Here is a 20,057-nt window from a genome sequence, read left to right on the forward strand (position 1 = left end):
GCTGTGTGTGGCGCTGTGTGAGTCTGTCTGCGTGTGGAGCTGTGTGTGGCGCTGTGTGAGTCTCTGCATGTGGCTCTGTGTGAGTCTCTCTGCATGTGGCTCTGTGTGTCTGTCTGCATGTGGCTCTGTGTGTCTGTCTCTGTGTGAGTCTGTCTGCATGTGGCTCTGTGTGTCTGTCTCTGTGTGAGTCTCTGCATGTGGCTCTGTGTGAGTCTCTCTGCATGTGGCTCTGTGTGAGTCTCTCTGCATGTGGCTCTGTGTGAGTCTCTCTGCATGTGGCTCTGTGTGAGTCTCTCTGCATGTGGCTCTGTGTGAGTCTCTCTGCATGTGGCTCTGTGTGTCTGTCTCTCTGCATGTGGCTCTGTGTGTCTGTCTCTGTGTGAGTCTGTCTGCATGTGGCTCTGTGTGTCTGTCTCTGTGTGAGTCTGTCTGCATGTGGCTCTGTGTGAGTCTCTCTGCATGTGGCTCTGTGTGTCTGTCTCTGTGTGAGTCTCTGCATGTGGCTCTGTGTGAGTCTCTCTGCATGTGGCTCTGTGTGAGTCTCTCTGCATGTGGCTCTGTGTGAGTCTCTCTGCATGTGGCTCTGTGTGAGTCTCTCTGCATGTGGCTCTGTGTGAGTCTGTCTGCATGTGGCTCTGTCTGCATGTGTCTCTGTGTGAGTCTGTCTGCGTGTGGCGCTGTGTGAGTGTCTGTCTCTGTATGTGTCTGTCTGCGTGTGGCTCTGTGTGAGTCTCTGCATGTGGCTCTGTGTGTGTCTGTCTGCATGTGGCTCTGTGTGAGTTTGTCTCTGTGTGAGTCTGTCTGCGTGTGGCTCTGTGTGAGTGTCTGTCTGCATGTGGCTCTGTGTGACCGTCTGTCTGCATGTGGCTCTGTGTGAGTGTCTGTCTGCATGTGGCTCTGTGAGTGTCTGTCTGCATGTGGCTCTGTGTGAGTGTCTGTCTGCATGTGGCTCTGTGTGAGTCTGTCTCTGTGTTTATGGTCTCAATTTAATTATCAGAAATATTCTTTGAATTCTTCTTTTGATTCTCTGCATCTTTTTCCCATACTACCTCAGTCCACATGGCTGACCCATCCATGCCAGGAGTTATGATTTGATAATTGCTCACACGTAGCTGGCCTTCATGAGAATGCATACATCCACTGCATACAACCATCATCCACTAAAGGGAAACCTTGTGACTAGATGTGTAAATGAAGTATTATTAGTTGTGGTATGTGGCGCCACCTTGTGGTCAACATGTGATTTAGTGGCTGAAATATCACACCTTTCCTCAGTGCAGTAAAGTAGCAAAACTCGGTCAGGTTTTTCCAGAAATCCTGGTTGGAGGATTCTGGATCGCCTGTTTTATTTCCGAACTCTTCCAACCTGGATATCTAGAAAACCTGTAAATGTTGATAGAATTTAGAAACTCTACTCACCAGTCTATATATGGTATACTCTCAGAATCAACACAGCTGGTTAGTACTCACCAGATATATGGTATACTCTCAGAATCAACACAGCTGGTTAGTACTCACCAGTCGATATATGGTTTACTCTCAGAATCAACACAGCTGGTTAGTACTCACCAGTTGATATATGGTATACTCTCAGAATCAACACAGCTGGTTAGTACTCACCAGATATGGTATACTCTCAGAATCAACACAGCTGGGTAGTACTCACCAGTCGATATATGGTTTACTCTCAGAATCAACACAGCTGGTGAGTACTCACCAGATATATGGTATACTCTCAGAATCAACACAGCTGGTTAGTACTCACCAGTCTATATATGGTATACTCTCAGAATCAACACAGCTGGGTAGTACTCACCAGTCGATATATGGTTTACTCTCAGAATCAACACAGCTGGTTAGTACTCACCAGATATATGGCATACTCTCAGAATCAACACAGCTGGTTAGTACTCACCAGTCGATATATGGTTTACTCTCAGAATCAACCCAGCTGGGTAGTACTCACCAGTCAATATATGGTTTATTCTCAGAATCAACACAGCTGGGTAGTACTCACCAGTCTATATATGGTATACTCTCAGAATCAACACAGCTGGGTAGTACTCACCAGTCTATATATGGTATACTCTCAGAATCCACACAGCTGGGCTACGAGGAAACAACCTGACCTGAGGAAATGAACTGTAACAGTATGGAAGCTGCAAAGAATTCTACAATTACTGACAACAACAACAAAAAAGCCAAGTAGACGATCTCTTGGGTTCATAAAGCAAAACCCATTCCTTTCCAAAAGATAAATCACCTGGAAATGCAGCCAGGCCGAGCTGAAACTAAATGGTTTGGAATGGTTGTGTTTTACAGAGAGCAGAGGAGATACACTTTCCCCAGGACCTTGTATGTCAAGGTTTGAGTTGTAGCATTTCATACCAGAGCCAAGGAGAGCCCCATAAAAAGACTAAAAACCCTTTAATAAAAGTAGTCAAGGTCAAATATTAAAAACAATAAACACATACCAGATGGAGGAGACAGGTTTAGTCTCCATCTCTTAAACTCTGAGAAGATGAAACCCCATGGTGTTTTTACTCATTTATGTCCAACAATGAAATTGGTTTTTTTTTTGCTCACTAAACTTAAGGGGCCAAATAAAATCACCCGCGGGCCCAATTGGACCAGTTGGGGAACCCTGCTCTAGGGACACAGCAGCAGGATAACCACCCCCGGGCCCAGGTGGGCCAGTTGGGGAACCCTGCTCTAGGGACACAGCAGCAGGAGAATCACCCGCGGGCCCAATTGGACCAGTTGGGGAACCCTGCTCTAGAGACACAGCAGCAGGAGAACCACCTGCGGGCCCAATTGGATCAGTTGGGGAACCCTGCTCTAGAGACACAGCAGCAGGAGAACCACCCGCGGGCTCAGTTGGGGAATCCTGCTCTAGGGACACAGCAGCAGGAGAACCACCCACGGGCCCAGTTGGGGAACCCTGCTCTAGGGACACAGCAGCAGGAGAACCACCCACGGGTACAGGTGGCCCAGTTGGGGAACCCTGCTCTAGGGACACAGCAGCAGGTGAAGAGGACAGGTCTCAGCCAGCCATTGAAAGATGTGGCTAATTAAGGACAAATTAAGGCTCACCCACAAAGCCTTTATTTACTGTCCTTTATCTCCTCTTCCATCATCCATCTTTCTCTCCTTCCTTTCTCCTCCATCCATCTATCCTCTTCCTCACCCATCAAGCCTTTATTTACTGTCCTTTATCTCCTCTTCCATCATCCATCTTTCTCTCCTTCCTTTCTCCTCCATCCATCTATCCTCTTCCTCACCCACCAAGCCTTCATTTACTGTCCTTTATCTCCTCTTCCATCATCCATCTTTCTCTCCTTCCTTTCTCCTCCATCCATCTATCCTCTTCCTCACCCACCAAGCCTTCATTTACTGTCCTTTATCTCCTCTTCCATCATCCATCTTTCTCTCCTTCCTTTCTCCTCCATCCATCTATCCTCTTCCTCACCCATCAAGCCTTTATTTACTGTCCTTTATCTCCTCTTCCATCATCCATCTTTCTCTCCTTCCTTTCTCCTCCATCCATCTATCCTCTTCCTCACCCACCAAGCCTTCATTTACTGTCCTTTATCTCCTCTTCCATCATCCATCTTTCTCTCCTTCCTTTCTCCTCCATCCATCTATCCTCTTCCTCACCCACCAAGCCTTCATTTACTGTCCTTTATCTCCTCTTCCATCATCCATCTTTCTCTCCTTCCTTTCTCCTCCATCCATCTATCCTCTTCCTCACCCACCAAGCCTTCATTTACTGTCCTTTATCTCCTCTTCCATCATCCATCTTTCTCTCCTTCCTTTCTCCTCCATCCATCTATCCTCTTCCTCACCCATCAAGCCTTTATTTACAGTCCTTCTCTCTCTTCTTCCCCTTTACTCTCCTTCTCTTCTTCCTCAGCCACCAAGCCTTTATTTACAGTCCTTCTCTCTCTCCTCCCCCTTTACTCTCCTTCTCTTCTTCCTCACCCACCAAGCCTTTATTTACTGTCCTTCTCTCTCTCCTTCCCCTTTACTCTCCTTCTCTTCTTCCTCACCCACCAAGCCTTTATTTACTGTCCTTCTCTCTCTCCTTCCCCTTTACTCTCCTTATCTTCTTCCTCAGCCACTAACCCTCTATGTTCCTCTTCACCATCAATGTATTCCCCACTAGATAAGTGAGTGTCAAATATACATATAGATATCCTAAAATATATATATATATATATATCTTAAAATATACATACTGTAGATATGGTAAAACGTGTCGATAATGCATTCTGTACTGACAGCAGATCTTCTTTATGTATGCATGAGTCCTAAAACGAAGGGAGAAAATGAGTAATTCTGTCAGAGCAGCAGAACAGCAGCCAGCACAGCAGAAAAGTGCAGGATTTCCCAAGAGGAGTTCTGTCTGAGCAGTCTCACAGCCCTGCCCGTCTGCCTTCCTCTCGCTCTTTGACAACCCAGGGTGCATGCTGGGATGTGGGACAGCCTCCAGAGTGCTGAGCATGCATGGCAGCTGGACAGGCCCTTAGTGATGTTCTGTCCGAGTCCTGCATGTGAATGGGTGATATGGTTGGTGGTTGGTATGGGGCGAGACCAGGTGAGAGGGGGATGTGAGGGGTTGGTGTAGGGAGGGACTAGGTGAGAGGGGGATGTGAGGGGTTGGTATGGTGAGAGGGGGATGTGAAGGATTGGTATTGGGAGAGACTAAATGAGAGGGGGATGTGAAGGATTGGTATTGGGAGAGACTAGGTGAGAGGGGGATGTGAAGGGTTGGTATTGGGAGAGACTAGGTGAGGGGTTGGTATTGGGAGAGACTAGGTGAGAGGGGGATGTGAGGGGTTGGTATTGGGAGAGACCAGGTGAGAGGGGGATGTGAGGGGTTGGTATGGTGAGAGACCAGGTGAGAGGGGGATGTGAAGGGTTGGTATTGGGAGAGACTAGGTGAAAGGGGGATGTGAAGGGTTGGTATTGGGAGAGACTAGGTGAGAGGGGGATGTGAGGGGTTGGTATTGGGAGAGACTAGGTGAGAGGGGGATGTGAAGGGTTGGTATGGGGAGAGACCAGGTGAGAGGGGGATGTGAGGGGTTGGTATGGTGAGAGACCAGGTGAGAGGGGGATGTGAGGGGACTATATTCTACAGTAGGGTTACACTCCTCTATATTCTACAGTAGGGTTACACTCCTCTATATTCTACAGTAGGGTTACACTCCTCTATATTCTACAGTAGGGTTACACTCCTCTATATTCTACAGTAGGTTTACACTCCTCTATATTCTACAGTAGGGTTACACTCCTCTATACTCTACAGTAGGGTTACACTCCTCTATATTCTACAGTAGGGTTACACTCCTCTATATTCTACAGTAGGGTTACACTCCTCTATATTCTACAGTAGGGTTACACTCTGTATTCTACAGTAGGGTTACACTCCTCTCTACAGTAGGGTTACACTCCTCTATATTCTACAGTAGGGTTACACTCCTCTATATTCTACAGTAGGGTTACACTCCTCTCTACAGTAGGGTTACACTCCTCTATATTCTACAGTAGGGTTACACTCCTCTATATTCTACAGTAGGGTTACACTCCTCTCTACAGTAGGGTTACACTCCTCTATATTCTACAGTAGGGTTACACTCCTCTATATTCTACAGTAGGGTTACACTCCTCTATATTCTACAGTAGGGTTACACTCCTCTATATTCTACAGTAGGGTTACACTCCTCTATATTCTACAGTAGGGTTACACTCCTCTATATTCTACAGTAGGGTTACACTCCTCTATATTCTACAGTAGGGTTACACTCCTCTCTACAGTAGGGTTACTTTACTTAGGCTTCTGACTGACTATTATGTGTCTATTCCACAAGTTACCATTTATATATCATGTGTCTATTCCACTAGTTACCATTTATATATCATGTGTCTATTCCACAAGTTACCATTTATATATCATGTGTCTATTCCACTAGTTACCATTTATATATTATGTGTTTATTCCACAAGTTACCGTTTATATTATTATGTGTTTATTCCACAAGTTACCATTTATATATTACAGTGCCTTGCGAAAGTATTCGGCCCCCTTGAACTTTGCGACCTTTTGCCACATTTCAGGCTTCAAACATAAAGATATAAAACTGTATTTTTTTGTGAAGAATCAACAACAAGTGGGACACAATCATGAAGTGGAACGACATTTATTGGATATTTCAAACTTTTTTAACAAATCAAAAACTGAAAAATTGGGTGTGCAAAATTATTCAGCCCCCTTAAGTTAATACTTTGTAGCGCCACCTTTTGCTGCGATTACAGCTGTAAGTCGCTTGGGGTATGTCTCTATCAGTTTTGCACATCGAGAGACTGACATTTTTTCCCATTCCTCCTTGCAAAACAGCTCGAGCTCAGTGAGGTTGGATGGAAAGCATTTGTGAACAGCAGTTTTCAGTTCTTTCCACAGATTCTCGATTGGATTCAGGTCTGGACTTTGACTTGGCCATTCTAACACCTGGATATGTTTATTTTTGAACCATTCCATTGTAGATTTTGCTTTATGTTTTGGATCATTGTCTTGTTGGAAGACAAATCTCCGTCCCAGTCTCATGTCTTTTGCAGACTCCATCAGGTTTTCTTCCAGAATGGTCCTGTATTTGGCTCCATCCATCTTCCCATCAATTTGAACCATCTTCCCTGTCCTTGCTGAAGAAAAGCAGGCCCAAACCATGATGCTGCCACCACCATGTTTGACAGTGGGGATGGTGTGTTCAGGGTGATGCGCTGTGTTGCTTTTACGCTAAACATAACGTTTTGCATTGTTGCCAAAAAGTTAAATTTTGGTTTCATCTGACCAGAGCACCTTCTTCCACATGTTTGGTGTGTCTCCCAGGTGGCTTGTGGCAAACTTTAAACGACACTTTTTATGGATATCTTTAAGAAATGGCTTTCTTCTTGCCACTCTTCCATAAAGGCCAGATTTGTGCAATATACGACTGATTGTTGTCCTATGGACAGAGTCTCCCACCTCAGCTGTAGATCTCTGCAGTTCATCCAGAGTGATCATGGGCCTCTTGGCTGCATCTCTGATCAGTCTTCTCCTTGTATGAGCTGAAAGTTTAGAGGGACGGCCTGGTCTTGGTAGATTTGCAGTGGTCTGATACTCCTTCCATTTCAATATTATCGCTTGCACAGTGCTCCTTGGGATGTTTAAAGCTTGGGAAATATGTTGTATCCAAATCCGTCTTTAAACTTCTTCACAACAGTATCTCGGACCTGCCTGGTGTGTTCCTTGTTCTTCATTATGCTCTCTGCGCTTTTAACGGACCTCTGAGACTATCACAGTGCAGGTGCATTTATACGGAGACTTGATTACACACAGGTGGATTGTATTTATCATCATTAGTCATTTAGGTCAACATTGGATCATTCAGAGATCCTCACTGAACTTCTGGAGAGAGTTTGCTGCACTGAAAGTAAAGGGGCTGAATAATTTTGCACGCCCAATTTTTCAGTTTTTGATTTGTTAAAAAAGTTTGAAATATCCAATAAATGTCGTTCCACTTCATGATTGTGTCCCACTTGTTGTTGATTCTTCACAAAAAAATACAGTTTTATATCTTTGTGTTTGATGCCTGAAATGTGGCAAAAGGTCGCAAAGTTCAAGGGGGCCAAATACTTTCGCAAGGCACTGTATGTGTGTCACTATTGGTATAGTGCAAAAGGAGTGTTAACTTGCATAAATGATAAAGGATATTTGTAGGCAGAAGTTTTTACAGTGCGGTCTGCCACAAACAGGATGATCAAATTAAGATACGGCATCTGTATGTTCTTTGCAACCCATTGATTTAACAGTATTTACCAAATGTGTTATAAAGTGTCTACAAAAAGTACATACAAAATTAGTGCTGACAGATATTTTTGATCTGGAAGTTGTTTTAAATCTCTCATGTGTCTGCGTTGTTTTATTCCTCAGGTCGTTCTCACAGTTTCTTTTTTGATGGTCAACCACGACAGGAATGAAAACACGTCGGACACCTTAACGTTTTCTCTCTACCCTGGTCGTGTGACATGGGCCATTCTTTAGTGACCGTCCCTCATGTCAAATACCTGGCAGAGAACCATGGACATGTCACAATGCAGTGATGCTTTCCTGCCAACAAATACCTCTACTCTGACTCAGTGATCCGCTGTTCCTACGTCGACTCTAAACCACTAAAGGAGCTGTGTAGTCTGGTCAAAGGTGTCGAGGGACCCCAACACCAGGGTTACAGGGGTCGTGTGCAGCTAAGGAAGGAGGGCCTGAGAGAGGGCCACATTGAGCTTCACATCTCTAATCTTGGAGCCCCCCCCCCCCCACACACACACACACGCTGTCCGATGTGAGATGTAGAACACCAGTAGTTCTGACAACTGGGTTGTTTTAATACATTTTAATGACTAGGGCCTCAACTTGGAGCGCAGGCTGTGGAGTGGAAAATACTGACCTGAATAACAGAAAATAGCTGCAAGCTCACTTGCAATATGTTCCTTCAACTGGCCAGACCATCAATACTGCGGCTCTTCTCTGTCTGTGTCCCAAACGGCACTCTATTCGCTATATAGCCCTATGGACCCTGGTCAAAAGTAGTGCACTATACAGGGAATTAGGGTGCCATGTGGAACACACATCTCTCTGTGCTCGGTCACAAGGCTGCCATATCGCATTAAACTGGACAGGTCCAATAGTATTGATGAGGGAGGCTCTGTTGACCTCTCTCGTCTCCTCCCCTTCCTTCAGTTGGTCCTTGTTGTTACCCATAAACATTTGTTTACCTCTTAGGATGTATTTTCTACCTGTTTGTGTGGGTGTAAATAAACAACGTAGAAACTTTAGAATGACATTTCAATATAAAGATTTATTTTTTTGAGTTGTCACTATATATTTTTTGATTTGATCACACTGTGGTCCATTGTGGTTAAGTTAGACTCACTCTGTGGTGATCATGTCCATCATGGTTAAGTTAGACTCACTCTGTGGTGATCATGTCCATCGTGGTTAAGTTAGACTCACTCTGTGGTGATCATGTCCATCATGGTTAAGTTAGACTTAGTCTGTGGTGATCATGTCCATCGTGGTTAAGTTAGACTCACTCTGTGGTGATCATGACCATCATGGTTAAGTTAGACTCACTCTGTGGTGATCATGTCCATCGTGGTTAAGTTAGACTCACTCTGTGGTGATCATGACCATCATGGTTAAGTTAGACTCACTCTGTGGTGATCATGACCATCATGGTTAAGTTAGACTCACTCTGTGGTGATCATGTCCATCGTGGTTAAGTTAGACTCACTCTGTGGTGATCATGTCCATCATGGTTAAGTTAGACTGATGCAAGAGTACTGAATAATCAATATGGACTAAATAAATGACATCAGTGTCTCATGTCCTCACCACAAGAGCTGCAGTCTCACACTATAAAACAGATAAGGTGACCGGTTGGCTCTTCGCTGTCTCCTCTCAGCCAATGACATCACTGTAACTGTGTAGATCATCTGTCTGTCTGGCAGGTTCATAATGACCCCTGAAGATGTTATAAAGATGTAGGATGTTAATTTGATCACCCTATTGCGGGATAAAATTCCTGCCGTGCAGTCCGCCCCTGTAGAATGTAGATTGGAATTGGGCAGCGACCCGTCATTCAGGGCAGGTGGTTTTGAGCCCCAGCCGTTGCCTGTTTTGCATGTTATTTTTGTCAGTAATACGTGTCACATATAAATAAATAAACGTCCCTTATTCGGAATTCTTTCGCTGTACATTTCAAAAGTGCTGAAGAAATAGTTATATTGACCTCGTCCATCTTAGCTCTTTAATTAATATCTCAATCTAAATTAAGGATTGCCTCTTATGCGCTTGTCCTCCCCTTACGCCATAGTTTGTACATCTCACTTGTCAGTAGAAACCACATTTGTTTAAGAAAGTCAGCCATATCAGCTATGTTTTTATAAAGGCAGTAAATGAGGCTGAATGAACTGTTTCCCTGCCAGACAAGGTTCTGCTGATATCCAGGTATACTAGTGGTAAGGTGTTGGGACTCTGCTGTTGGGACTCTGCTGTTGGGACAGCTTTATGCAGGCCCTAACAGTTTGGGGGCACTGTTTGTCACTGTTATAGTGCAATTAATGAATTATTTAGTGTTGTGTCGTGGCTTTGCTGGCATGCACCCCCCCGAAATAAATGTTTTAATTTACCCTACCAAGAGTTACATGCTAAAATCACCACTAGAATTGGATCTCAAATCATATCCTCCCCAGTCCAGCCGTCTCTCTCTATATGCCGGTATAGCAATTGAGCCTGGCGGCGAGGTAAGTCTACAGATGCAACCAAGGTACAAGTCATGCTTAGTTTCTGCTATTCTAATCCTTATGTATCCAACTGAATCCGGGTTTGAATCGTGGCATTCTGCAAGGCACAATAGCCCTATGAGTTAAAGACTAGGCCAGTCATCAGGTCCAGGGAAGGTTACTTTAATCACCTCTGTTATATTCACATATTAGGGACAACAAACTGGGCATGTGTGGATAGAGACAGAGATTGGAATTGGGGCACAACTAATCGCACCCCCAGTCCAGCCGTCTCTGTAACAGAGCCTGGGGAGGAGGTTAAGATGCTGACCAAGGTTGATTGTAGTAGTAGTAGTAGTAGTGATACTGATTTGTCCCTGCATCTAAATGTAAGCATCATCTAGAAATACTTAATTCATATAAAATAGTCATTACTTTTATGAAAACAGTGTCCATTATTATTTCAACACTACACTTGCTAAACATTTGTCATTTTCCATTAAAAGATACAAATCAGAGTTGACAAGCAGGTTCCAATAATTTCTCTCTCAAAACAATGTCAGACAGTAAACTGGGTCTTTTATAAAGATGCAGTGAATGGAATTACCACTGGTTAATGGCCCTTACGATAAAACGCTATGTGCGTGTGTTTATGTGTGTGTGTGTATGTTTCTATGTGCTATTCAAGAAAGCCCCAGAATGATTCTGTACATCTAGGAAGTGAACAGATGCAGACTAGCTTTTAGGCTTTTCTGCCACGTGCACGCCACGGAGCGCCGTACACCACCGTAATCGTTGGCGGGCACTGCTGATTACGTTAAAACTCGCATGGCATAATGCTTGCTTTTCGATTGGTCAACTATAAGCTTTGTTTTTGTATGCCAAGCCAAGTTATCATGTGTCCTAAAGCTTAATGACGTAGGTCATTATTTGTGTTATTGAACGTGTTAACAGTAACTAGCTTAGCCTAGTCTGTCAACAGGTGCACCCTGTAGTGATGCGTCAAAACAATACCGTCCAATCAGCGTAATGAAGTTGGTAACATTGGTGTCAGCAGAAGAGACCTATTTTTAACTGTAGAAAGCTCCTCGCCTCGGGCTATATAGGCTGGTCCTCAGACCTCTCGGCACCGCGAGCAGAGAGAGCGGGCTCCATCTCTAAAGGGGCAAAAGTAGACCAGTTTGTCCACAGCGAAGTGATGGATGTCGGAGCCAGGGACGGCGAGGGACCGCTGCAGCGCATCATCTGATCGCCAGTCAAGGGAGGGGCATTCACTCCGAACCTAATCCCAGATGCAACATCCAGCCTTTCAGCAAAATCCACATCTCTACGGACCGTTGTGATATGAAGTAGATATCACGCGCATAAGAGCGAGGGGAGGAGAGGGGCAGGCACAGGCTGGACCGCAGCTGCCCCGCTTTCGCAAAGTTCTCCATACAGAAGAGAGAGCGCGGAGGCCGGTTGAGTGAGAGGGACGTTTTCCTAGAGGCTGCCAGTGTTTGGGGCAACACAGCGCAGAGAGAGAGAGAGAAGCCCCTCTCCAGCTCTCCTCTCCGTCACTTTCGAGCTCTTTTCAGACCGAGGAGGAGCATAATGGCGAAAATGAGGGTGTCATACGAGTACTCGGAGGCGGAGGATAAGAGTATCCGACTAGGACTGTTCCTCATCGTCTGTGGTATCCTCTCCCTCTTTATCCTCGGGTTCTGCTGGCTCAGTCCAACTCTACAGAGCATGCAGAGCAAACCGGCCAACTGCACGGTGGTGTCCGTGCTCAGACCGGAGGAGATGTTCGAGTGCGTGTTCACGTGCGGGGCGGACTGCAAGGGGACCTCGCTGTATCCGTGTCTGCAGATATTCGTCAATAATTCCGAGTCGAACTCCGTGGCTCTGCTGCACTTTGATGAACAGCAACTGGTGCTGAACCCAAAGGTAAATGACTACAACTCTAGAACGAGAACACTGGGAAGGAGCACTCTAGACTTTATAGTCGACACAGTGTTGCAGTTACTGAATGCAAAGCTGTGAACGATCGATACAGTAGCTAGGCAAAGTGTCTGGCTGGAAAAGTTCCCAGTCTCAGTTTATTGACATGAGCTAGATCGATATTATGTTAATAGTTGCCTGTTTTTTTAAAACTATGTTAATGTAAACACACAGTTTGTATTCTAAAGACGAAATAACATTCTTGTTATTTTCTATTCCAAAGATATGGCAAAAAAAAAATCACAGACTTAAATAATGAGTTTAACTTTCATAAAAGTCACTATACAGCAAGTGTGAGAGGATCTACACCTGTCCACGTCTATTCTAGAGACATAGCCTCATCATCACTCACAAAGAGAACCTCTACTGTGATGAAGAGGAACAGAGAAGACTAAATGACTCCCTTTGGGACAGAACGCCCAAACGTCTGTGTGAGTGAAGGTGTCTTTTCTTTTCCGTTGGACCATTAAACTCTCTAGTCCCATTGTGTGTGATATTACTTTTCAGACGTGCACCTCTCAGACTACAAATCGGGAATGTCTTGGTCCTTTTGAGAATTTCTTCAAATTCTCTGTGGTCATCATCATCATCATCATCAGTTATTTCTAGCTGACTTCAGAAGGGTTGAAATCCAACCTTCTCATCTTGTGTTCTTCTGTAGATAGTGTGTTTATACCTTTGAGGGGGTACTGTAGGGCATTCAACTCTTCCTGTCTTCCTGCCCCTCCTCTTTCCCCTCCTCTCCTCCGTTCCCTCCTCATCCTCCTTATCCTCTCCTTCTCCTCTCCTCCGTCCTCTCCTCTCCTCCTCCCCTCCTCCCTCCCTCTCCTCCGTCCCCTCCTCTCCTACATCCCATCCTCTCCTCCGTCCCCTCCTCTCCTACATCCCCTCCTCTCCTCTGTCCCCTCCTCTCCTCTGTCCCCTCCTCTCCTCTGTCCCCTCCTCTCCTCTGTCCCCTCCTCTCCCCTGTCCCCTCCTCTCCTCTGTCCCCTCCTCTCCTCCTCCTCCTCTCCTCCGTCCCCTCCTCTCCTACATCCCCTCCTCTCCTCTGTCCCCTCCTCTCCTCCGTCCCCTCCTCTCCTACATCCCCTCCTCTCCTCTGTCCCCTCCTCTCCTCCGTCACCTCCTCTCCTCCGTCCCCTCCTCTCCTCTGTCCCCTCCTCTCCTCCGTCCCCTCCTCTCCTCCGTCACCTCCTCTCCTCTGTCCCCTCCTCTCCTACGTCCCCTCCTCTCCTCTGTCCCCTCCTCTCCTCCGTCCCCTCCTCTCCTACATCCCCTCCTCTCCTCTGTCCCCTCCTCTCCTCTGTCCCCTCCTCTCCTCCGTCCCCTCCTCTCCTACATCCCCTCCTCTCCTACATCCCCTCCTCTCCTCCTCCTCCTCTCCTCCTCCTCCTCTCCTCCGTCCCCTCCTCACCCCCCCTCCCATCCTCCCTGCTGTCTAGAACAGACCTCTCTCCCGCTACACCACAGGTACTCCTCTCCCCCCAGCTCCATGGTAACACCACTGCATCCCTCCGTCCTGTGTCTTTAACACGCCTCTATGTTTACTGACTGGGTTCTATGGCAACAGGAGCACAGCTTTGAACAGTGATGCACGATCGCATGTGTCTGCATTTAAAGTGGCACCCTATTCCCCATGTAGTCCTCTACTTTGGTCCACTAAGGGAATAGGGTGACTAAAAGTAGTGTGCGAAGGGAAAAGGGTGGCCAAAAGTAATAAGGTACCATTTAGGACAAATGTAATCCCAGCCTGCTCTCTCTGAGCCTGAGCCTGGGGACGAGGTTAGAACGACTGCAGACACTGGCACTGAGAGGAAAGAAGTGAGGACTTTGGCTGGTTACCAAACCAACCAGGGGTTGAATGAGTTGGCAGTAAGCAGGCAAATGAACCAGGGGTTGAATGACCTGGCAGTAAGCAGGCAAATGAACCAGGGTTTGAATGAGTTGGCAGTAAGCTACCAAACGACCCAGGGTTTGAATGAGTTGGCAGTAAGCAGGCAATGACTCACTTTAGTTACACTGTGTTGTAGTCAGTCTGTCTGTCTGTTCATGTTTAGTAGACTCAATCACTGCAGTCAGAGAGCTTGGCAGTTTGGGCTCCTCAGGCTTGGAGGAACTGTAGAGTCTGAGGAGAGGATTGACTATGTCCCAAAAGGAACCCTGTTCTCTACATAGTGCACAATATAGGGAATAGGGTGCTATTTGGGATACAACAACAGTCCATGTTTAATGTTATCATCCCTGACCCTGCATGTTGATTGTAAGTTGTACAACTTTTACGTATGACTTGCACTTAGATTTAGCTGTTTTTATTGGTTGGTGTGTGTGTGTGTGTGTGTGTGTGTGTGTGTGTGTGTGTGTGTGTGTGCGTGTGCGTGTGCGTGTGTGTGTGTGTGTGTGTGTGTGTGTGTCTTTGTTCCCGGCAACAAAACCAAATGACTTTGTCGCTGAATCACTCAGTGATTTGTGGAAAAGGGAACATCTGCTTCAAAAAGGCTGTGTATACACACGCAGCCCAATTCTGATCTTTTTTTCCACTAATTGATTTTTTGACCAATCACATCAGATCTTTTCACATCAGATATTTTTCAGAGCTGATCTGATTGGTCAAAAGACCAATTAGTGAAAAATAAGATCAGAATTGGGCTGCCTAGGTAAACACAGCCAAAGTCTTGTACATTAATCAGAGATTTCTTTGATCAGTCATTGATTTCCTTAGCTGTTTAAACACCAAAACAAAGTAATGAATTTAAAGATCCTGGAGAATGTGCCAACTAGCCATTCTTATGTATGGTTGTCTGAGGAAGGAAATTAAAGAATACGGATTGTGTGTGTGTGTGTGTGTGTGTGTGTGTGTGTGTGTGTGTGTGTGTGTGTGTGTGTGTGTTGTGTGTGTGTCGTTATTGACAGGCTACTTCTACTAATGGCCCACCAGGGGTCCTGCTCTATAATGACTTCATTATAATGGTCACTAATATATCCTGTTTCTAGACTGGATGGTCGGAGCGTTCCAGGAACAGAAGGGGTTGATTGGTTTGAATTGGCTCGTGGGAGGAGAGAGCAGTGGTTCATTTGAGCCGGATCCCACCTCTCTGTTTGGGACTGTTTTGCTCCGGGAACCTATTTGGCTGGATCTGGGTACTCTCGTGGCACAAAAAATAATTGTTCCGTTTTTGCAAATGTAAAAAAAATGCCAATAAAAGTGATCAAAGTTATTTCAGTTTCCTCTTCCTCAACTCTCCCCCATAAACAAACGGAATGTAAGAAATGAGATTTTCAGCCCTGGCCCTAATATTCTGAAGAGTTGATTGGGGTCGGGTCGGGCCGGCGTTATGGTTTGCACAACACTGTGACCTACTGTATGTGCAGTGGCGATTTTAGCATGTAAATCTTGGTGGGGAAAAATCTAAAAGTGGGCTGTATACCAGCAAAGCCACAACACTAAACACTACATTCATTGCACTATAACGGTGACAAACATTAATCAAATTCAATCAATCAAATTTATTTTATATAGCCCTTCGTACATCAGCTGATATCTCAAAGTGCTGTACAGAAACCCAGCCTAAAACCCCAAACAGCAAGCAATGCAGGTGAAGAAGCACGGTGGCTAGGAAAAACTCCCTAGAAAGGCCAAAACCTAGGAAGAAACCTAGAGAGGAACCAGGCTATGTGGGGTGGCCAGTCCTCTTCTGGCTGTGCCGGGTGGAGATTATAACAAAACATGGTCAAGATGTTCAAATGTTCATAAATGACCAGCATGGTCGAATAATAATAAGGCAGAATAGTTGAAACTGGAGCAGCAGCACAGTCAGGTGGACTGGGGACAGCAAGGAGTCATCATGTCAGGTATTCCTGGGGCATGGTCCTAGGGCTCAGGTCCTCCGAGAGAGAGAAAGAAAGAGAGAATTAGAGAGAGCATATGTGGGATGGCCAGTCCTCTTCTGGCTGTGCCGGGTGGAGATTATAACAGAACATGGCCAAGATGTTCAAATGTTCATAAATGATCAGCATGGTCGAATAATAATAAGGCAGAACAGTTGAAACTGGAGCAGCAGCACAGCCAGGTGGACTGGGGACAGCAAGGAGTCATCATGTCAGGTAGTCCTGGGGCATGGTCCTAGGGCTCAGGTCCTCCGAGAGAGAGAAAGAGAGAAGGAGAGAATTAGAGAACGCACACTTAGATTCACACAGGACACCGAATAGGACAGGAGAAGTACTCCAGATATAACAAACTGACCCTAGCCCCCCGACACATAAACTACTGCAGCATAAATACTGGAGGCTGAGACAGGAGGGGTCAGGAGACACTGTGGCCCACTCCGAGGACACCCCCGGACAGGGCCAAACAGGAAGGATATAACCCCACCCACTTTGCCAAAGCACAGCCCCCACACCACTAGAGGGATATCTTCAACCACCAACTTACCATCCTGAGACAAGGCTGAGTATAGCCCACAAAGACCTCCGCCACGGCACAACTTAAGGGGGGGGGGGGGGGGCGCCAACCCAGACAGGATGACCACATCAGTGACTCAACCCACTCAGGTGACGCACCTCCTCCAGGGACGGCATGAGAGAGCCCCAGTAAAGCCAGTGACTCAGCCCCTGTAATAGGGTTAGAGGCAGAGAATCCCAGTGGAAAGAGGGGAACCGGCCAGGCAGAGACAGCAAGGGTGGTTCGTTGCTCCAGAGCCTTTCCGTTCACCCTCCCACTCCTGGGCCAGAGTCCCAACACCTACTATTAAGCTGTCCCAACAGCAGTCCCAACACCTTACCACTGCTACACCTGTCTATCAGCAGAGTCCCAACACCTTACCACTGCTACACCTGTCTATCAGCAGAGTCCCAACACCTTACCACTACTATACCTGGATATCAGCAGAGTCCCAACACCTTACCACTACTATACCTGGATATCAGCAGAGTCCCAACACCTTACCACTGCTACACCTGTCTATCAGCAGAGTCCCAACACCTTACCACTGCTACACCTGTCTATCAGCAGAGTCCCAACACCTTACCACTACTACACCTGTCTATCAGCAGAGTCCCAACACCTTACCACTACTACACCTGGATATCAGCAGAGTCCCAACACCTTACCACTACTACACCTGGATATCAGCAGAGTCCCAACACCTTACCACTACTATACTTGGTTATCAGCAGAGTCCCAACACCTTACCACTGCTACACCTGGCTATCAGCAGAGTCCCAACACCTTACCACTGCTACACCTGGCTATCAGCAGAGTCCCAACACCTTACCACTACTACACCTGGATATCAGCAGAGTCCCAACACCTTACCACTGCTACACCTGGATATCAGCAGAGTCCCAACACCTTACCACTGCTATACCTGGATATCAGCAGAGTCCCAACACCTTACCACTGCTACACCTGTCTATCAGCAGAGTCCCAACACCTTACCACTACTACACCTGGATATCAGCAGAGTCCCAACACCTTACCACTACTACACCTGGATATCAGCAGAGTCCCAACACCTTACCACTGCTACACCTGGATATCAGCAGAGTCCCAACACCTTACCACTACTATACCTGGATATCAGCAGAGTCCCAACACCTTACCACTGCTACACCTGGATATCAGCAGAGTCCCAACACCTTACCACTACTATACTTGGTTATCAGCAGAGTCCCAACACCTTACCACTGCTACACCTGGCTATCAGCAGAGTCCCAACACCTTACCACTGCTACACCTGGTTATCAGCAGAGTCCCAACACCTTACCACTGCTACACCTGGCTATCAGCAGAGTCCCAACACCTTACCACTGCTACACCTGGCTATCAGCAGAGTCCCAACACCTTACCACTGTTACACCTGGCTATCAGCAGAGTCCCAACACCTTACCACTGCTACACCTGTCTATCAGCAGAGTCCCAACACCTTACCACTGCTACACCTGGATATCAGCAGAGTCCCAACACCTTACCACTGTTATACCTGGATATCAGCAGAGTCCCAACACCTTACCACTGCTACACCTGGATATCAGCAGAGTCCCAACACCTTACCACTGCTATACTTGGTTATCAGCAGTCCCAACACCTTACCACTGATACACTTGGATATCAGCGGAGTCCCAACACCTTACCACTGCTACACCTGTCTATCAGCAGAGTCCCAACACCTTACCACTGCTACACCTGGATATCAGCAGAGTCCCAACACCTTACCACTGATACACTTGGATATCAGCAGAGTCCCAACACCTTACCACTGCTACACCTGGATATCAGCAGAGTCCCAACACCTTACCACTGCTACACCTGGATATCAGCAGAGTCCCAACACCTTACCACTACTATACCTGGATATCAGCAGAGTCCCAACACCTTACCACTGCTACACCTGGCTATCAGCAGAGTCCCAACACCTTACCACTGCTACACCTGGTTATCAGCAGAGTCCCAACACCTTACCACTGCTATACCTGTCTATCAGCAGAGTCCCAACACCTTACCACTGCTACACCTGGATATCAGCAGAGTCCCAACACCTTACCACTGCTACACCTGGATATCAGCAGAGTCCCAACACCTTACCACTGCTACACCTGGCTATCAGCAGAGTCCCAACACCTTACCACTGCTACACCTGGATATCAGCGGAGCCTTGTCTGGCAGCGAAACAGTTCTTTCAGCCTATTTTACTGCCTTTATAAAAACATAGCTGATATGGCTGACTTGCTTAAACAAATGTGGTTTCTACTGACAATTGAGATGTACAAACTATGGCATGAGGGGACGACAAGCGGATAAGAGGCCATCCGTAATTTAGATTAAGACATTAATGAGCGAGCTAGGACGGACGTAGTCAATATAACTATTTGTTCAGCACTTTTGAAACGTACAGCGAAATAATTCAGAACATGGGCTATTCTTACAATGTTCTCCCTGTACACCAACTCAGAAGTGTAGGATAAATAAAGGGGGCACATATAAGCAGACAATGAAAGCTCTTACAATATTCAATGATGACATTTCTCTAAAACAGGTTATAGGCTACATGTGCACCACCAAGTCAGAACAGTAGGTGAAATTAAGAGGTGAAAATAGACCAAATTATCAGGGTGAGACACAGCTTACTACACAATATACACCTGGTATTAATTTCTTAGCTACAGTCTACACAATCTCCTTAATATAATAGATCATTTATGCAGCAGCATGCAATACATTTTTGGACTCACCTTGTTGTGCCGTGCTCACTTGAACAGGAAGGTGGTCCTTCGTTGACAAACTGGGAACTCAAAAACTGGGAACTGGGAACTGGAACATAAAGAAAAGATTAATCATGATGACGTCAGTGATCTTCAGGTTGTAGCTCCAGAAAGCGGCCAGAGTTCCCGGATTTACAATTCCGAGTTGAATGAAAGTTCGGAACGTATTTTCCCAGTCGTAGCTCATTTTTCCCGATTTCCCAGTTGTCTTGAACTCACTAAAGTTAGATTTTGCAGTTCAGAGTTAACGGTTGAGTTGAGTGCGGCACAAATCAAGCTTCATTGACAGCATGGCCAATGTTGAAAGTTTATAATTTTAAACTAGGAAAAGAGACCCTTAATCTTAGACTTGGGACCACACAGCCACTCCACTGAAGAGCAGGCTAGTGATTGCTTTGCAATGCTTGCAGGTGGCCACTGATTACTTCCAAACCACTCATTGTTGAATTTGCGAGTTCCAACTTGTTGTGTAATGTTTATGTCCAAGTTGCATCCAAAGA

General features: G+C 46.1%; 1 protein-coding gene across 1 annotated transcript in view; it reads left to right on the forward strand.

Annotated features, from left to right (window-relative positions):
* The first annotated feature begins 11,214 nt into the window (after positions 1-11,214).
* Positions 11,215-20,057, forward strand: part of LOC110536528 (calcium-activated potassium channel subunit beta-4-like) — a 73,589-nt gene continuing 64,746 nt past the window's right edge. The window contains exon 1 of the mRNA XM_036956586.1: positions 11,215-12,246. Coding sequence (XP_036812481.1) covers positions 11,911-12,246 — 336 coding nt within the window. The 5' untranslated portion in view covers positions 11,215-11,910. The remainder of the gene's footprint in view (positions 12,247-20,057) is intronic.

The sequence above is a fragment of the Oncorhynchus mykiss genome, chromosome 21, assembly GCF_013265735.2.
Source record: "Oncorhynchus mykiss isolate Arlee chromosome 21, USDA_OmykA_1.1, whole genome shotgun sequence".
NCBI lineage: Eukaryota > Metazoa > Chordata > Actinopteri > Salmoniformes > Salmonidae > Oncorhynchus > Oncorhynchus mykiss.